Below are 18241 nucleotides of genomic sequence, written 5' to 3'. Positions count from 1 at the left end.
AAAATCAAAGACGAACATCCTGGCTGGGTCATTGGTGGTGTTGCAAAACAACAACAACAAAAACCAAAACACCAAAACCCCAAAAAACTAGAAGAGAAGTGGAACAGCACTGCTGCAGGTGACAAGCAGCCCTAAGAAAAGAAGGCTGCCATGCTGAAGAAACTATAAAAAGGATATTGCTGCCTATAGAGAACCTGATGCAGAGAAAAAGAGGGGTCGTCAAGGTGGAAAAGAGCAAGAAAAAAAGTAAAAGGAAGAGAAGGAGGATGAAGAGGATGAGGAAGAATAAGAAGATAAATGTGATGATATGGATAAGTTGGTTCTAGAGCACTTTTGTTCATAAAGTACTTAATCATTCTGTGTACAACTCCTTTTAAGGAAAAACATTGAAATATAAAGCTATGTGAGATTTGTCTTTAAACAGTACAGTGTCACTTTTCACAGAGCTAGCATACTAAATGTGTCCTGGTGGTATTTTCTATAGTCACTAACCTTGCCTAGTCGAGTCTGGGAGTTGTAAACTGACATGAAAATTTAAAGCAGGTTCATTTTGGTGCACTGCATGAATTAATTATATGTGAGGATGGTAGTTGTTTGGTTTTTTTTTGTCTGCTTTTAATCTTCAGCTGTCTCTGATATAGCTAATACAAAGATAATTCTTCTGTTAACTGAATAGAACTCTTTAATTGAAAAAAATATAAATTGTAGTTGTTTTATTGACATTCTGAATGTTTCTAAGTCAATATAATTTTTTATTATTAAAAAAAGAGCAAGGAAAAGGAGGACACATTTTTCTGAAGCTTCTAACTGCAGTGGGTAGTGATTAATGCAGGGACACATCACTGTTCAAAATGCTGGCAATAAGCAACTGTGAGAGCTCAGCCATAGACAGGAAGGACATCTCTATCAACACCCCCACTGAGGCTCAGGGTATATCAAACACTGACATGCTGTCCTTTGGATATGAAATGACTATTGCACACATGAACCCACAGCATAGGTGGGTACCTACATAAAACTTGCACAAGATGAAGACAATTTAAAATTCTAGCATGGAGGGAGGAGGGCTACTGAGTCTTATCCCTATGGAGGGAGGAGGGACTACTGAGTCTTATCCCTATTTGGGGAGCTATAGGTGGTGCTGGCTGCTGGAAGAGAGTCACTTTTGTTTAGGAGTGTGGCCACTGGAAGGCTGCCCATGCCCAGCTGATGACCACAAACACATGAGCACATGGGCAGCACTAATTGCTCTCAGTGGGTTCAAAGTTTTTAAATTATAAGCAGAGGACATGAAACTGGGAGGGAGATGGAGGACTGAGGGTGGGTATGATCAAGACACATTATATACATGCATAAAGTTTTCATGGAACAAATATAAAACCTCGAGTTTTTTCATTAGCAATAATAATTATTAGTTGTTTTACTTGAAATGGCTAGCTTACTTTATTCATTTTAAATACTTTTAATTAAGTTATGCATTTGTGTGTATGTACACATGAGTGCTGATCGCCACAAAGGCAGAGAAGTCGGATCCCTTGGCCCTGTCTTTATAGGCAGTCATGGACAACCCATGACTGGGAACTAAATGTGGCTTCTCTGCAAAAGCAGTATCTTAACCACTGAAACATATAAGTAATTATGAATAACTAGTTTGTCAATTATTCTCTTGAGCTTTTTAAGTGGGTTTTATGACGTTTACAACTAAAGCAACATTCACATTGCACAGAAGTGCTTTATGCCTACAGCAAGTTTTACCACAGAACACTGAAAAGGTGTACACTTAAAAGTAGCCATCTCATAAAAACCAGCAACTTTTCTATCTCATCAGACACATTCTTAAGTAAATTTAGCATCACATCCTTTTACAGTCAGCACACAGCACTAAAAGTACCACGATGACCGCTAGCATTGTTTGGCACTGCTGCCGTGGCTCCTGCTAAGGCCCCTCCTTCAGCATGTCACTTACTACTGCTTGGCACTATTGGTGCAGATGTAAACCCCACGGAAAGGGGAGCAATGTTATATTATTAAGAAAGTAGTTTTCCCAGGTCACCTGAAAGAACCTCAGGAACTACTAGGGAGCCTCAAGCTGTATTTTGAGAACCATTGTTTTTAAAGGACTGAGAGAATATGAAGTTTCATTACTACAACGACTCTACAAGCTCTTCCTTAATGCTATTCTATAAACTCATTTTAAAATAAGATTAGCAGACAGAATCAAGTTAGTTTAATGTAATTTAAGTTTTCATATGAAATTAAATTTATCTTGAATACTTACTTATAAAACCACCTATATTTACCCCTACTAACATTCCAGAACATATAATTTTAAAAATCTCACAAAAACAAAGACTCTGCTGTGAAAACAATAACAAAATAGATACCCTTAAATGTAACTACAAGTCATCATACTTAACTGTAACAGAACTTGATTTTGTGTTGTTTCATCCTGAGGATCCTAAGGGGGGAAAGAGTAGGGTTATTTTGTTTGTTTGTTTTTTCAAACTAAGAAATTATAATCTAATGAAACAAACCAAGAACGTAAAATTTCAGAGATTTCTTACATTAGTGTTTCTTAGCTTTTTTTCATTTTTCAAATATAGTTATATCATATCCCCCTTATCTTTGCTCCTTTTAAACCTTCCCTTATATTCCATAGCTCTTCTAAATTGAGGGTCTCTTCTCTTTTTCATTAATTGTCGTTATGTAAATGCAAGTGTGTGCATGCATGCATATGTGTGAATGTGTACTGTGTGCATGTGTGAGTGTGTATGTAAGTGTGTGTTCCTAAAGATATAACTATAACCTGCTCAGTCTGTATAATGCCACCATTTTGTTTTGAACAACTGATCAGTGTGCTCATTCCTAGGGAAGACTACCTCTCCCACTCTCATCATTCCTCATTTGCCTGTAGTTCTTTGAATAGGGCTGGAGCCTTGTAAGCTTTTTTTATAGTGGAAAATAGAGATAACATGTACCATCGTAGCCACTTTAAAGTGCATAGTTCTAGGGCACTGAGTAACTTACATCTTGTACAGCCATTATCGCCACGAATTTCCAGACCTTTCTCCTCTTAAACTCCTTAGCTGAAATTCTGTGCCTTTAAACACAAATTCCATCTACTCTCACCCATGGCAACCTACTTTCTGTCTCTATGAATCTGGCTTCTCTAGGAATATCCTGCAATAGGAACCACTCAGTGCTGCATTCTTCTCCAGGGGTCCCCTGCCTATGTCTATGATCTATAGATATAGCTTTCTGAAAATAAAGCCACTACTCTTAATGTACAAACATTTTGGCAATCACACTAATAGAATTTTATCTTTTCAAAAAACACACACTCACACATAAATCATGGTATATGAGAACTTCTCTATCTTTTCCAATTAGTGTTCAGTATGTATGTATACATATGTATATAGCTTAAATGAAGTTATGTCACTTAAGCTAATAGTATTCCTCCATATAGTCATAGACTATCTAAATAAAACTCAAATATCAGGCACAAGAAATCTTTGGAGTTATTGGTCAGGGGACTGCAAGAAACTCCTAAAACAATACAAGCTACTGTTGCTATCCTCGTTTGTCTCTTGTGGGCTAAAGGTAAGTCCCTACTGCACTACACAAGACCTAGAGGCTAAGCAGGATCTGAGCTGAAAGCCTTTTCCCTAAGGACAAGCTTTCATAGTATCAGGAGGGGCAATGGAAGCTTTCATTGGGAGGGAAGCAACCAACAGTCCTACCCAGCTGCAATACCTATAAACTGTAATAACCAGCATGGCAGGATAGGCTAAGAGTACAATGGGGGCATTCACATCTTGGGGGTAACAAACAGCTCTCTAACTGAACCTATAGCTCCTTAACAGGAAGGAAACCATGCCTGATAATGAAACCTAGCCAACCACCTAGGGCTTGTGAGTTCGTGGATCTGAAAGGAGAATCTACTACTCCCATTTTGCAAAAACAGTAGAAATCCTAACTACATTCTAAATATCTATCCTTATAACTACAGATAAGTGTGACTTGTCCCTTCAACAGAAGAAAACCATTACAGAAAAGTACAATTGATTAAAATACAGAGAAACAATTGATCGTAGAGTGCCCAGGCACACTTGATACATCTGCAATACTACTCCTACATCTAAGGCTTGAGGAAAATCACAGAAGAAATGACAGGAAGATTTTAAGAGGCAGAGGAGCAGGATAGTTGCTGTGAGATCATATCTCCTAGATATAACAAGGATGTTTCACTCACGACACCTCAACAATACAGGTATCTAAATAAGGCCTGAAGCAGCTCACCAACAGATGTACTAACATGGAAGGGAGAAATCTCATGGGACTCTACCCACAACAAACAACTACAGGTAACTAAGGCAAGCTGAGAAAAGGAGAGACAGTTCTCTCAGGGAAGTGGGAAGTGATGTGTGTACTTTTTATAAATTTTAATAAATTAAAAATAAATCTTTTAATTTAAAAATAAAATGAAATTTTAACTTAAAAAAAAAAAAACACTTGAGATAATACAATTAGAAACATAATATAGCTACCCAAAGGGAACTGAAATAAAATCTCTTCCCCTCTGTTTGATAATTTTTTTATTACTTCAAATAAAATTTGAATAAAAATTTAATAAAATTCAAATTCAAAATTTGAAAAAAAATCATCTTTATCTTCTCCAAATAATATTCAGTGCTATTTGTTGATTATTTAGCCAACAGACATCAAAGTTATCAACATAGGTCCCATGTGTATGTATGTCCTTCTACACAGGGTTTATAAAACCCAAAGATTAGAAGACAAAACTAGCCTCACCCAAGAATCTGTTTACTAAGAATGTACCTATAGGCTTACTGGATACTGAGGCAATTAGAGCGCCTTCTTGTAGTTCTTAGTGTAACTAATAAAACAATTTAAGAATGGACTCAAATGGAAACGTGAGAAAATTTATATTAGCATTTTAAAAAAACAGGGCAGACAAGCTGTAAATCTCAGCAGCTGACAAGAATATGGAAAAGCAGGTAAGGTTATGTATGAGGTAAGTTAGCATGGAGATCAGTCACACAGCATAACGGAGCTTTAGAGAAGTAAGTTCAGAGTGACTGACTGAGTGAGTGAGTGAGTAAGTAAATAAGCCAGCCAGCCAGCCAGCAAACAAGCATACCTAGGCTCTGAAAGAAAAAAGAAGAGAAGAAAAGTTACAACTTTCTAAGTCAGTCAGATCCAGACAAACTGCATGGAACTTCACAAGGGCTGTGCCACAAAGATAATTCTTGGAAGGAAAAGTACAGTATTTCATTAAAGGGATAATTTACTATCCGGCTCACTTCTAGCATGGTTTGAGGTGAGCCCACCCTCCTATTGATGGTCACATGCCAGAGCCTGGCCCAATTTGGGTAAGCTTTTATGTTTTTGTTTGCTTGCTTGCTTGCTTGCTCCCTCCCTTCCTCCCTTCCTCCCTTCTTTCCTTTCTTTCTTTTCTCTTTCTTTCTTTCTTTCTTTCTTGCTTGCTTGCTTGCTTGCTTGCTTGCTTTCTTATTATTTTTTCTTCTAGATAGGGTTTCTCTGTGTAGCCCTAACTGTCCTGAAACTCTCTCTATAGACCAGGCTGGCCTCAAACTCACAGAGATCCGCCTGCCTGTCTGCCTCTCAAGAGCTGGGATTAATAGTGTGCACATACCTACCCACACATACCCCAGCTCTTATATTTTGAGTAGTTTTGAATGTTAGACCTCCTCACAGGCTAGACAAAGAGTTTCCCTATTGGGCCCTACAGAGCCTAGATCAAGGCTATTTTTATCAAGGCTAATATTTCTGCATCTCCACAAATAATTCATTCAAATGCTTATCTTGCCCAGTTCACTTATCTTTATAAAAGGCAGTAAGTTTTCCTGTGGAGGGCAAGTATTCATGATCATTCCTACAAGAAGTAAATATAACGACAACTATCGTTTCCTTTTTTTTTTTTACCTCCCCAAATATTAATTGCACTCAAGAGCTAAAGCCACAAAATACAATGATGGCTGGTGTTACTCATGTATCAGTTAACAAGCTAGAAGAATACATTTCCATCAGTTTTTTCACAACATGCTTCAATTGCTATCTATCTCTTTTATACAGATGACTACACTTTTTTCTTACCCCTACTTCCTCATATTTTGAGCAGGCATTTAAATATTTAGATATCTTGTTTAATTTGTTGAAAGTAAAATGTAAGTAATTCAGTTAACTGAATTAATTTGGAGGATCTAAAAAGAACCAAATCTGTTTTTGTCTTCAAGAAATTATCCTTTACTATGTTAAGTTACTCTTTAGGTACATGATGGATTACTGATATTTGCAGAACTGACCCTGGTGGTGGGGACAAGAGTGCAGGAGAGTTGACTTCACCACTCCTCTGGTGGAAGGTGACAAAGGTGTGAGGGTGATCCCTTCTCACCACCAGCAGCAGTCTGGAGAACTGGCTCTGGGATCATCAGAGTAGGCGAGCTGGACCTGACCCTCACTTGGAACATCCGGCCCTGCACCTCCTCTGGGCAGCACAGATAGTAGAGCTGGCCCTGATAGACGAAGCACAGGTGAGCAGGCCCCAAGGGCAAGAGCACTGAAGAGCTGACCCACTATTCCTCTGTAGTGAATGGTGTGGGTGCTGGGGTGATGCCCACCCTCAGTAATCCTCACCACTGGGGCAGTCAGAAGAACTGGCCCCAGAGTCATAAGAGTAGAAATGTTGGCTGGCCCATTTCCAGCTGCAGCATTGAAAAGAGTGCCCTGTACCTTGCCTAGACAGAACAGTAGGGCTGACACTGGTTGAGACAAAGTGGGTGAGCCAGCCCTGAAGGCAACAGTCCAGGAGAGCTGACATCATCACTCTTTTGACTTGAGGTAACAGGCGTAAGATATCCTCCCCCCCACCCCCTTGGCCCTTACCACCTGCAGCAGTAGGCCCTGAGGTCATGAGAGCAGGTGGGCTGGCCCTGCCCCTTCACTGGCTGTAGCAATCAGAGGAGAGCAGTTCCTGCATCTCATCTAGTCAGCACAGTAGAACTGGCCCTGGTGGAGTGGGCACAGGTAAAAAGGCCCTGAAGGTGACAGCAAGAGAGCTTGCCCAGACACTCATCTGGCATGAAGTGGTGAGTGGATACAGGGATGATGCACTTCCCCTCCTCCTTCACCACCTTCAATAGCTGAGAACTGTTCTGCTCCCTCACTGGCTATAGCACATGGAACAGCAGGCCCTGTACTTTGCCTGGGTAACACTGTGGGGCTGGTCCTGATGGCCAAGTCCCCAGTGAGCCAGCCCTGAGGGTATAGGATCAGGAGAGCTGGCCCAGCCCTTCACAGGCTGCAGCACTTGAAAGACTAGGCCCTGCACCTTAACTGGACAGCACAGTGGAGCTGGCTCAGGAGGCATGGGTGCAGGTGAGCCAGCCCTGAGGACATGAGAGCAGGAGAGATGACCCCGCTTCATGCTGATGGTGACACTGGGTAGCCTAGCCAGAGCACTGCTGGAGAGCTCACCCTGGTGGTGCTGATAAGGGACAGACAGCAAGCTGACAAGCTCAGTTACCAACCAGGCCCAGATCCACAGCTCTGAATTGGCCCACCCCAAAATCTGTATCATCTGTGAATGGCTGGGACACATGAAAGGGCCTGTCCTGCTGTTCCAAAGATGCAGGATCTCCATGACACAGGGCAACAGCAAGTAACTGGGTGGAGTCTGGATGAGGATACGATATTGATGGTGTCACAGAAGCCAGAGCATTTGAACCAGACCAATGGCTCATTGAAATGAACAATATACTCAAAATACTCAACGCAAAAATATTCAATAAAATTCTTGCAAACCGACAAGAATCCATCAAAATGATCATTCACCATGATCAAGTAGGCTTCATCCCAGGGATGCAGGGATGGCTCAATACATGGAAATCTATCAACATAATCCACTATATAAACAAACACAAAGGAAAAAAACACATGATCATCTCAATAGATGCTGAAAAAGCATTTGACAAAAAACAACACCCCTTCACGTTAAAAGTCGTGGAAAGGTCAGGAATTCAAGACACATACCTAAACATAATAAAAGCAATATATAGCAAACCAATAGCCAACCTCAAATTAAATGAAGAGAAACTTGAAGAAATCGCACTAAAATCAGGGACAAGGCTGCCCACTCTCTCAATATTTATTTATTCAATATAGTACTTGAAGTTCTAGCTAGAACAATTAGACAACAAAAGGAGATCAAAGGATACAAATTGGAAAGGAGGAAACCAATATATCACTATTTGCAGATATGATAGTATATTTAAGTGACCCCAAAAAATCCACCAGAGAACTCCTAAACCTGATAAACAACTTCAGCAAAGTGGCTAAATATAAAATTAATTCAAACAAATCAGTAGTCTTCCTCTTCTCAAAGGATAAACAGGCTGAGAAAAAAATTAGGGCAATGACACCCTTCAAAATAGTCACAAATAATATAAAATACCTTGGTGTGAATCTAACCAAGCAAGTGAAAGATCTGTATGACAAGAACTTCAAATCTTGGAAGAAATAAATTGAAGAAACATCTCAGAGGATGGAAAGATCTTCCATGCTATGGATCAGCAGGATTAACATAATAAAAATGGCCATCTTACCAAAAGCAATCTACAGGTTCAATGCAATCTCCATCAAAATTCCAACTTAATTCTTCAGAGATAGAAAGAGCAATTCTCAAATTCAACTGGAATAACAAAAAACCCAGGATAGCAAAAACAATTCTCAACAATAAAAGGACTTCTGGGAGAATCACCATCCCTGACATCAAACTGTACTACAGAGCAATCATGTTGAAAAAAAAAAAAAACCCACATGGTATTAGTAAACATGAAAAGATCTGTCAGTGGAATAGAATTGAAGACCCAAAAATAAACCCACAAACCTAAAGTCACTTGATCTTTGACAAAGAAGCCAAAACTATCCAGTGGAAAAAAGACAGCATTTTTAACAAATGGTGCTGGTTCAACTTGAGGTCGACATGTAGAAGAATGTAAATTGATTCCTTTTTATCTCCTTGTACAAAGCTGAAGACCAAGTAGATCAAGGACTTCCACATAAAACCAGAAATACTGAGTCTAATAGAAGACAAAGTGGGAAAGAGCCTGAAACACATCAGCACAGAAAAAAACTTCCTGAACAAAACACCAATGGCTCTGGCCATTGTCAACAACTGACAAATGGAACCTGATAAAATTGAAAAGCTTCTGTAAGGCAAAGGACACTGTCAATAGGATAAAATGGCAACCCACAGATTGGGAAAAGATCTTTACCAACCCTATATCTGATAGATGGTTAATATCTAAAATATACAAAGAACTCAAGATGTTAGACTACAGAGAACCAAGTAACCCTATTAAAAATGGGGTACAGAGCTAAACAAAGAATTCTCAACTGAGGAATCTTGAATAGCTAAGAAGCACCTAAAGAAATGTTCAACATCCTTAGTCATCAGGGAAATGCAAATCAAATGACCCTGAGATTCTACCTCACATTAAGCAGGATGGCTAAAATAAAAAACTCAGGTGAGAGCAGATACTGGCAAGGATGTGGAGAAAGAGGAACACTTCACCACTGCTGGTGGGATTGCAAGCTGATACAACCACTATGGAAATCAATCTGCAGTTCCTCAAAAAAATTGGAAAACATTCTATCTGAAGACACAGCTATACTATAAATCCTGGCCTTTGATCTCAATACTTGGGAGACAAACACAGAGACAGATAGGTTCCTTGTGGGTTCAAAGCCAGCCTAACCTACAGAACAAATCCAAGTCAGCCCAGGCTACACACACACACACACACACACACACACACAAACACACAAAAACCTGTGTCAATAAATAGTAACTGTTTTAATTATTTTAAATTATCAAAATGAAGGTGGTTATAAGTTTTATGGTTGTGATGTTTTACAAATTCTCTATGAGAGAGGTCAAAATAGAACACACCTAAATAAAAGGGGGCTGTTAAATTAAATTGACCCATACTTTTGATTACTTTGGGCTGCTGGACCAAGGACATGCTATTTTGGGAGAACAGTTCTAAGTCTGTTGACAGGAAAGAAGAAAAGGCTTTGAATTTCTTCCAAAGTAACAAGACTCAGATTTTACAGAGGAAGACACTCCTGAAGATCTTTACTGCAGACAAGAAATCAAGAACACCAAACAAGAGAGGTAACATGATTTGCTAATCCCACTACATGGGAACAAACATGAAACTGGCTGAGACATAAAAATGTCTCTAGCCAGAACTTCAGCTACACACAGACAATGAGTCTTAGTGGCTGCAGAGTCCTAAAGATTCATCTATCGTGCCATCTTTTCATATGATATGAATGGCGATTTATATTATAGTTTGATTATATGATCAAACTAACTTCTAAATACAGTTGTCTTTCAGTTGCTCAAAGACCAGGAAATCATCTTTAATTGATCTGTGCATCCTGCACATTTCATTCAAATATCTTTATAGAATTATGTATTGTTTGTAAGATTTGTATATTGCAGAATGGAAGACTAGGAGGGGCAAGCATGACAGGATTCAGCCTCGAGGATACTGAGATGCTGAGACCTGCTGCTCCAGCTCCATGATTGATCCTGCCTCAAAGTGATGCTATTTCCAAAAATTGCTTCTAGAACAGCTTCTGGAAGGGCTGCTAATCCCAGATGACCTTAGTTCATACAGCCTTTCAGACTGATCCAATCAGGACTTCAGTTAAGCCCCGAAATTAATCAACACATAGACACTGAACAATAAATGAGCTTTCTTTTGACTTAATCATTTTTCCAATTTCCTTTAAGTTGGGGTAGATGGTTTTTGTTATTTTATGAATAACAGATATGTTGTCATGTTAGATGATGATTACAAATAATTATGGTCTTGAACAAGGAGGAAACAAAACAGGGAGCTTAGACTCAGGGATTTATAATTTTCCTTTCCTCTTTTCTATCCTTTGTTTCTTAGATAAGGGTAGGGAGTTAAAAAGAAAAGGGGGAATACAGAAATATTATAAGAAATTAGATAAATAGGGATAGATTACTGAATCTACTCTTAAACCAAAAAACAAGATTATAGTTTGATGCAGAATTGAGGTTACATTTTCTTAAGTTGGTACACAATTTTATATATTTATACAGGTTTCAGGTTTTCATTAATATAAATCTTTGTATATTGATACAAATTTAAGATTATTTTTGTTACAACATAATATATGTATATTTCAACTCTTAGATAGGCATTGTGCTTATATAATTCATTTAAATATACACGGTTTAGTCCCAGTCCTCTTAATAGCTATTACAAACTGTTTAGGATGATTAAGTTAATACCAGTTAATAGTCAGTCAATCAAACTCATGGTCGTGTTAGATTCTACTCTGGATTATCACAGAAATATACATTCTGGGTTGCAGAGATAATAGGTAGATGGAGACAAGCAGTGTTTGCTTGTTCAAATATAATATGAATAAATACATGGTCTTCAAAAATCTCAGTGACTCACAGAATATGGCATTTAAACATAATTTTATTAATATAAGATCTTTTTGAGATTGAGACATGTCAACTCCTTGCACTCCCCATTCAACTTGGAAAAGGATGATGAGCATTGAAAGACCTCCAGATGGAGCTGCTTCATTTGCAGCAAACTAGCCACTGGGCAAAGAAAATTCCTAACTCTATCTGCACACAGAATGCTGTCCAGAAAGGACACACAGATGCAGGGAAGTCGACTGCTAAGCTCTCCCAATACAGGGTAAGCGAGTCCTTCATAATTCCTGCTTCACACAGATATCCTGGGACAGAAGGCTGAAGACAGATGCTCCAACATTACAGAGAATACTGGGGACTGTCCAGGCAGTCAGCCGTCTCTGTCATTTCTATAATCTTTGGAAGCTGTATCCCTGTGCTTCCTGCACACTCAGGTAATATTTATTCCTTCTCAGGTCTCTGATGGGGTTGGAGACTAGATAGTCAAGAGTCTTATTATAAGCTTAAATTGTTTAGTTCTAAGAAGTTTTTTAGGATGATAATACAAGTTAGGATAAAATTTGAGTTAGGTACAAAACTTTAAATACACCAAGATAGGATAGATAATAGAAATTTTTCCTTAATAGCAAAATACTATGGATTAGATATCAAAATGCATTATCATATCTTATAGTTTTCATAATTGTTATAATTGTATTAAATTATATTTGAAAGAAAAGGAGTCTTTTATTGGACTAAAAAGGGGAACTGTAGAGAGAATATCTTGTGTATTGTATGTATGTACCACCTGTTAATTAAACAGCCTATGGCCTATGGCTTAGACAGGAAATAGAGATAGGACATCCAGTAGAGAGAAAGGATTCTGAGCAGAGGTAACTAGCCACATGGCAAAATGTAGGTTAAAATAAATGGGTTATTGTAAGTTATGATTCTAGCCAATAGAGCCTAGCTATATGGTCAAGGTATCTGTAAATATATTTTGAGTCTGAGTCTTATTTCTGGGAACATGGGGCTAGGAAGAAATAGGACCTAACTTCTACAATAAAGATTTTAAAGGTTATTACAAATTTTTGCAAAAATTAATAAGAATGAACTACTGCAAAGCCTGTTTGTCTGTATTTTTAAATTAGCATGGTGTATAGACATCAACCCACAGATCATCCTTCCCAGTTTGTCCTCATCTAAAACAGCTTGTTACACCCGAAACAGGCCTCCTTGGAAGTATAGCTGCTGCCTAGTGTTTGCCCATTTAGGTAGAATTTATTTAGAAGTCTGACTCAAGTTAAAAAATAATTTAAAAAAAACTCTGAAACATCTTTTCAGGTCTTTCCATATTTTTATTTCTGATATATTAAATCCTCAGATAGTTAAATTTTAAAGGCTTCTTTTCATAGCAAAAGCTAGATGAAAGTAGCAACATATGTCAATTTGGAAAATAATTTAATAAACATGCTACAGATGTTTAAATGATTCCATTCATTGTCTACTGTTTACTGTAACCCAAAACAAATGGGGTATAAAGAAAAGTTAAAAGATATTTTTAGTTTTCCAACGAAAAAAATTAAAAACAGGGACAAATATCAAGTATCTGATTTATCTTTCACATCCTAATTTTAAAACAAACATATGGCTAACTCAGTATCTTATGACAATCTTTGGAAGACATATCCACTAACTCAGAAGTATCTAAGGCAATTGCACCCAAATTGTTGATCTTCAGAAATTACCTGAGAGACTCCAACTTTGAATGTGTCTAGGTTCTACCCAGTACAGGTCTGGTAATCTATATTTTTAAAAAAAACTACTCTAAGTACTATGGTAATAAATATTTCAAAGTCATACTCTTTAAAGGTACAAGTGGAAGCCTGGGACAAAGTTGCATAGTAAATGCTTATAAAATAAATAGGAATTTTTTCTTAAGGGTGAGAAACATAATCTACTGCAAAGTACTTACCTAGAGGGTAAGGGCTCAATCTCCAGAACCACAAGGGAAAAGATACAAACATACATACATTACATACACATACATACATACTTATTTCAGTTATAGAAGCTAGATAAAAAGTTATTTTTTTCTTAACTCAGAAATCACAAAAGGAAATGTTAAACAAAGTATTAAAAGCCAAATGTAGTTATTTCAGTTTCAAGGAAGAATATCTAGCATTGAATTTCCTCTTTTTATCAAAAATAATTCATAAAATAAACCTTCCTAGCTGTGGTATTGTAGAAACTTAAAATTAATAAAAAGCTCTGCTGGGTGTTGGTGGTGCACGCCTTTAATCCCAGCACTTGGGAGGCAGAGGCAGGTGGATTTCTGAGTTCGAGGCCAGCCTGGTCTACAGAGTGAGTTCCAGGACAGCCAGGGCTACACAGAGAAACCCTGTCTCGAAAAACCAAAAAAAAAAAAAGGCTCTGATTTTGGTTTTAAACTCAAACATTAACTTCCCCCAAGGACACATCCCGGGAGAAGCACATTTCAAAGGCTCAACAAACATTCCAGAGGAAGAAAGACCCAAGATAAGAGTTTATGAGCCCTTAGCACAGTAAAACCTGGGTAAACAGAAGCTACTTAAACTGAATCTCTGTTTGTTGTAAAAGATAAGGTACAAATTTGAGTTACTTAGCAACCGAGCTTGGGAATGGCTGTTGAAGTCAGCCTTTGTAGTTATTGATTAAGAGGTAAAACTGCCTTTATGAGCCCTGTGAATATTGGTATAAAAATTGCCTCCGACTCTAACTCGGGGCTCTTTTGTCTGTATATAAGGGAGCCCTGGTGCACCATTATCAATAAACCTCATGCGATTGCAGCGAGTCCTGTCCGTGTGTATTTCTGGGGGAGGGTGTCCCTTGGTTTTGGATACTTAGAATCCAATAGTCACCATTGGAACTCCTGCCATTCCTGCTACTGAAACAGAGACTAAAGAGATGGCTCAGTCACTAAGTGCTTGACCTGCAAGCATGAGGGCCTGATTTCTATCCACAGCATCCTCGTAAAAGCCAGGTGCAGTTGTTTGTACCTGTAAGACCAGTGGTGGAGAGGCAGAAACAGGAAGATCCCTGAGGCTTTTTGGCCAGTCGACCTATCAGAATTAGTTAACTCCAGATTTATGAAAGATCTTACCTCAAAAAATATGGTGGCAAAGGACTAAAATACCAGATGTCAACCCTCACATACAAATGCATGTGCATCCCTTTAGACACACACACACACACACACACACACACACACACACACACACCTCTGAGTCAGGTGTAGTGGTTCATGTCTGTAGTCTCAGCACTGAAGAGACAAAGGCAGCTTTCCTACCATGATAGATCTTAGTAACTGTAAAGCAGAATAAATCCTTCCCTTCTTAAATTGCTTGACAGTATTTTGCCCCAGCAAAGAACAGTCTCACTGTTCTTTGAAAACAAAAATTCCCTGCAGTGAGCAACCTTTAGAACTGTTAACAGTCCAATAACAATTCAATAGGCAAAATAGTGCCATGAGAGTCCTAGGTTGACCATCTAGGAAAAACAAAAGAAACAAACAAAAAAAGGCCCCTCCTTTTCAAGTGGAAGAGATGTCTTCCAGAAAACTAAATATAGTTCCCCAATTCCCAGGAGAAAAGACCCTAATAAAAATCCAGACTGCATAAGCCTCCATCCAGGGCTCATTCTCTAGCTTGTTGGTTATTTGTGCCTGGACAACAGCACACTTTTGCTCTGTTCAAGTTTTTCTAATAAATCTCTGTTTGTTTTTAAAAAAGAAAAAGAGAAAAGTAGGCAGAAGCCTGCCCTAAATTCAAGGTCAGTCTGAGCTCTGTAGTGAGTCACAGATAAGCCTGTACTACAAAGTAAAATCCTGTCTTGCAAAACAAACAGGAACATGTATCTTCACTTCCAATTCCTTAAGACTTTAGAGGTAGGTATCCCTAGCTGGCTAGTTTAATCAAGCCAGAGTGCTAACTAATACATGACTTCTCCTAATAATTTTTGCACTAAGGAGAAACAAATAACTATATATACACAAATATGTACTAACACACATAAAACAACAAAAGGCCTTTAATACTATGTATCTCAAATTATACTACAAAGATTGATATTTCTTCACAAATTTTAAAATGAGCTCTGACACAAACTAGAAATGAAAATCCTAATTAGTATATCCTATTTCTAACTTCTTTTCCTTTAACTTTGTCTCCACTGAAAAAAGATAACTGGAAAAAGAGAGAAAAAGAAAATATTTTAAGTCCCCCTCCTGAAACAAATGACCTTCATCAAATTTACAACAATGAAATTAAATGATTGTTTTAAAAAGGTATAATAACCGAACAATGAAAAAGAACCAAAATATGAGTAGACAAACAAACAAACAAACAAACAAACCCAAACCCTTGTAATTAGTAATTTGCCACAGACAGCAGTTCCAGTTTTTGATAGGTATATGTTCAAACCACACTGGCATACCTGTAACACTAGGTCCTCACTAAGAGCCGGCAACACCTTATTTTTATTATTTTGCTCTTGTGAGTCCTTTCTGAGTTTGAGTCCAAGCTGAATCTCAGGAGATTGCATGCCTGTAATGAAATGTAATTAATCAATACCTTTCAATAGCTTTATTATTCTACTTTCAGAAGAATTCAAGAATTTTATAAATACTATAAAATATCCCTAAAAATTATTTGACAGGAGACTAACATTATATATTATTAAGTGGTAGGGTATATGCTTAGCATATATGAAGCCTGGGTTTAAATCCTAGCACAGTCCAAAAAATTATACATCATATTTCCTTAATTGTCACTTTTATATGTCAATATTTTTAAATTATTACATAGTAGGGGTAATGCTGCATTGATAAAAACAATGCTTGATATTTCTTCGCCTCAGGATGAAGGAATACAGTGAGTATGTATAGAAATTTTTATACACTGGTCCTGGGGATATGTCTTGGTAGGTGAATACTTGTCATTTGGTTAAAGCAGCCCTAACTAAAACACACTTTGTCATTCAAAATCAGTTGCCTCGGAAATAACTCTATGATTTCTTCAAAATACACTAATAGCTTAGGATACAAATGTACTAATGGCACAGAAAGTCACACAGATGAATGGCAGTGAAAAACAGACATTTACATAGAAATTTACATTTAAATGCATATAGAATTTAATGTGCCAAGGCCCAGCTAGATGGCTCAGTGGGTAAAGCTGCATCCTGCCAAGCCTGAACACTTAAGTTCAATCCCTAGGACACACATGGTAGAAGGAGTGAACCAACGCCTACAAGTTGTCTTCTGGCTAATACACACACATAGTGTGGCACATGCCTTCCACACACACACACACACATAAGTAAACAACTTATATTAGTTTACTATAACCATAGTGTTTTAAACAAAATGAAATACTCAATAAATTATATTAAGACAATTAGTTTACTTGAAAGAATAAATTAGACACTGACAATATCTAGTAAAAGGTTTTTCTCACCTTTCTGCATTCCATTTATACCAGAATGAAAACAGAACTCAGATCTAAAAGTTGTGTCTTGATTCAAGAGCAACCTTTTGAATGCAAAAAATAAAACAGATTAATTACATATTTCAAAAATAGAGTAACATTTTAACTGTTGTTTTTATAATTTAAATTGCTAAAATTCTCTTATACTACTATAAATATTTATATTTCAAAACACTATTTAAGAAACATATACTTTGGGGAAACTCTACAGGATCCGAAGCCCTGAGCATCTGAGCTATGAACTCTTCAAGTCTCTGATTAAATTTTTAAGATGACCTCCAATAAAACTGCATTGCAAAAAATGGGAAAGAAACAGAATGGAAAGAGTAAAAAAGTTGAAGAGGCAGAGCCTGAAGAATTTGTTGTAAAAAGTACTGGACCGTCGTGTAGTGAATGGGAAGGTAGAGTATTTCCTGAAGTGGAAGGGGTTCACAGATGCTGATAATACTTGGGAATCAGAAGAAAATTTAGATTGTCCCGAATTAATTGAAGCATTTCTTAATTCTTAAAAGCTGGTAAAGAAAAAGATGGTACAAAAAGGAAATCTTTATCTGACAGTGAATCTGATGATAGCAAATCAAAGAAGAGAGATGCTGCTGACAAACCAAGGGGCTTTGCCAGAAGTCTTGATCCTGAACGAATAATTGGTGCCACAGACAGCAGTGGAGAATTAATGTTTCTCATGAAATGGAAGGACTCAGAAGAGGCTGACTTGGTGCTGGCAAAGGAGGCAAATATGAAGTATCCTCAGATTGTCATTGCTTTCTATAAGGAAAGGCTGACTTGGCATTCTTGTCCCGAAGATGAGGCACAATAATTACAAAAAATTACAAAAAAAGTAGTATTCTAATGAAAATCAAGTGTGATATGCTGGTTTTGAAAGTATTGACGGTAGTTGGGGTAGTTTTGGTTTTTGTTCTGCATCAAAGGTACTGATTGCTTTGAGCAAGTGAGAGCTTTCTGTAGCTGCTTCCTTTAACAAAAGAATATTTGATACCATATTGTATTTCCTCAGCTTTGAAGAACAGCTTTTCTTAAACGCTGGGGATATTTTACAGCCATTACTCTGTCTGAATTTATTTTTAACTGGGACAAAAAGGACCATAATGGGTTTTTGTTTGTTTGTTTGTATGCGGTGTATGCATAAAACACAATGACTTGTTTGTTTTGTCTTGTTTTTAATACTTAAAAGAACTGAAGA

General features: G+C 37.6%; 1 protein-coding gene and 1 pseudogene across 1 annotated transcript in view; one reads left to right on the top strand and one right to left on the bottom strand.

Annotated features, from left to right (window-relative positions):
- Ankrd31 (ankyrin repeat domain 31) overlaps positions 1-18241 on the bottom strand; it is a 162627-nt gene that overhangs the window by 140911 nt on the left and 3475 nt on the right. Inside the window, exons 2-4 of the mRNA XM_076927219.1 lie at positions 17011-17084; positions 15989-16098; positions 2418-2458 (exon numbers count right to left, since the gene is read on the bottom strand). Of these exons, the coding sequence (XP_076783334.1) occupies positions 2418-2458; positions 15989-16098; positions 17011-17084 (225 nt within the window). The remainder of the gene's footprint in view (positions 1-2417; positions 2459-15988; positions 16099-17010; positions 17085-18241) is intronic.
- Positions 17312-17857, top strand: LOC143440291 (chromobox protein homolog 3 pseudogene; annotated as a pseudogene).

This window comes from Arvicanthis niloticus, chromosome 29 (assembly GCF_011762505.2).
Source record: "Arvicanthis niloticus isolate mArvNil1 chromosome 29, mArvNil1.pat.X, whole genome shotgun sequence".
Lineage (NCBI taxonomy): Eukaryota > Metazoa > Chordata > Mammalia > Rodentia > Muridae > Arvicanthis > Arvicanthis niloticus.
This window is presented reverse-complemented; position numbering and strand designations above follow the sequence as displayed.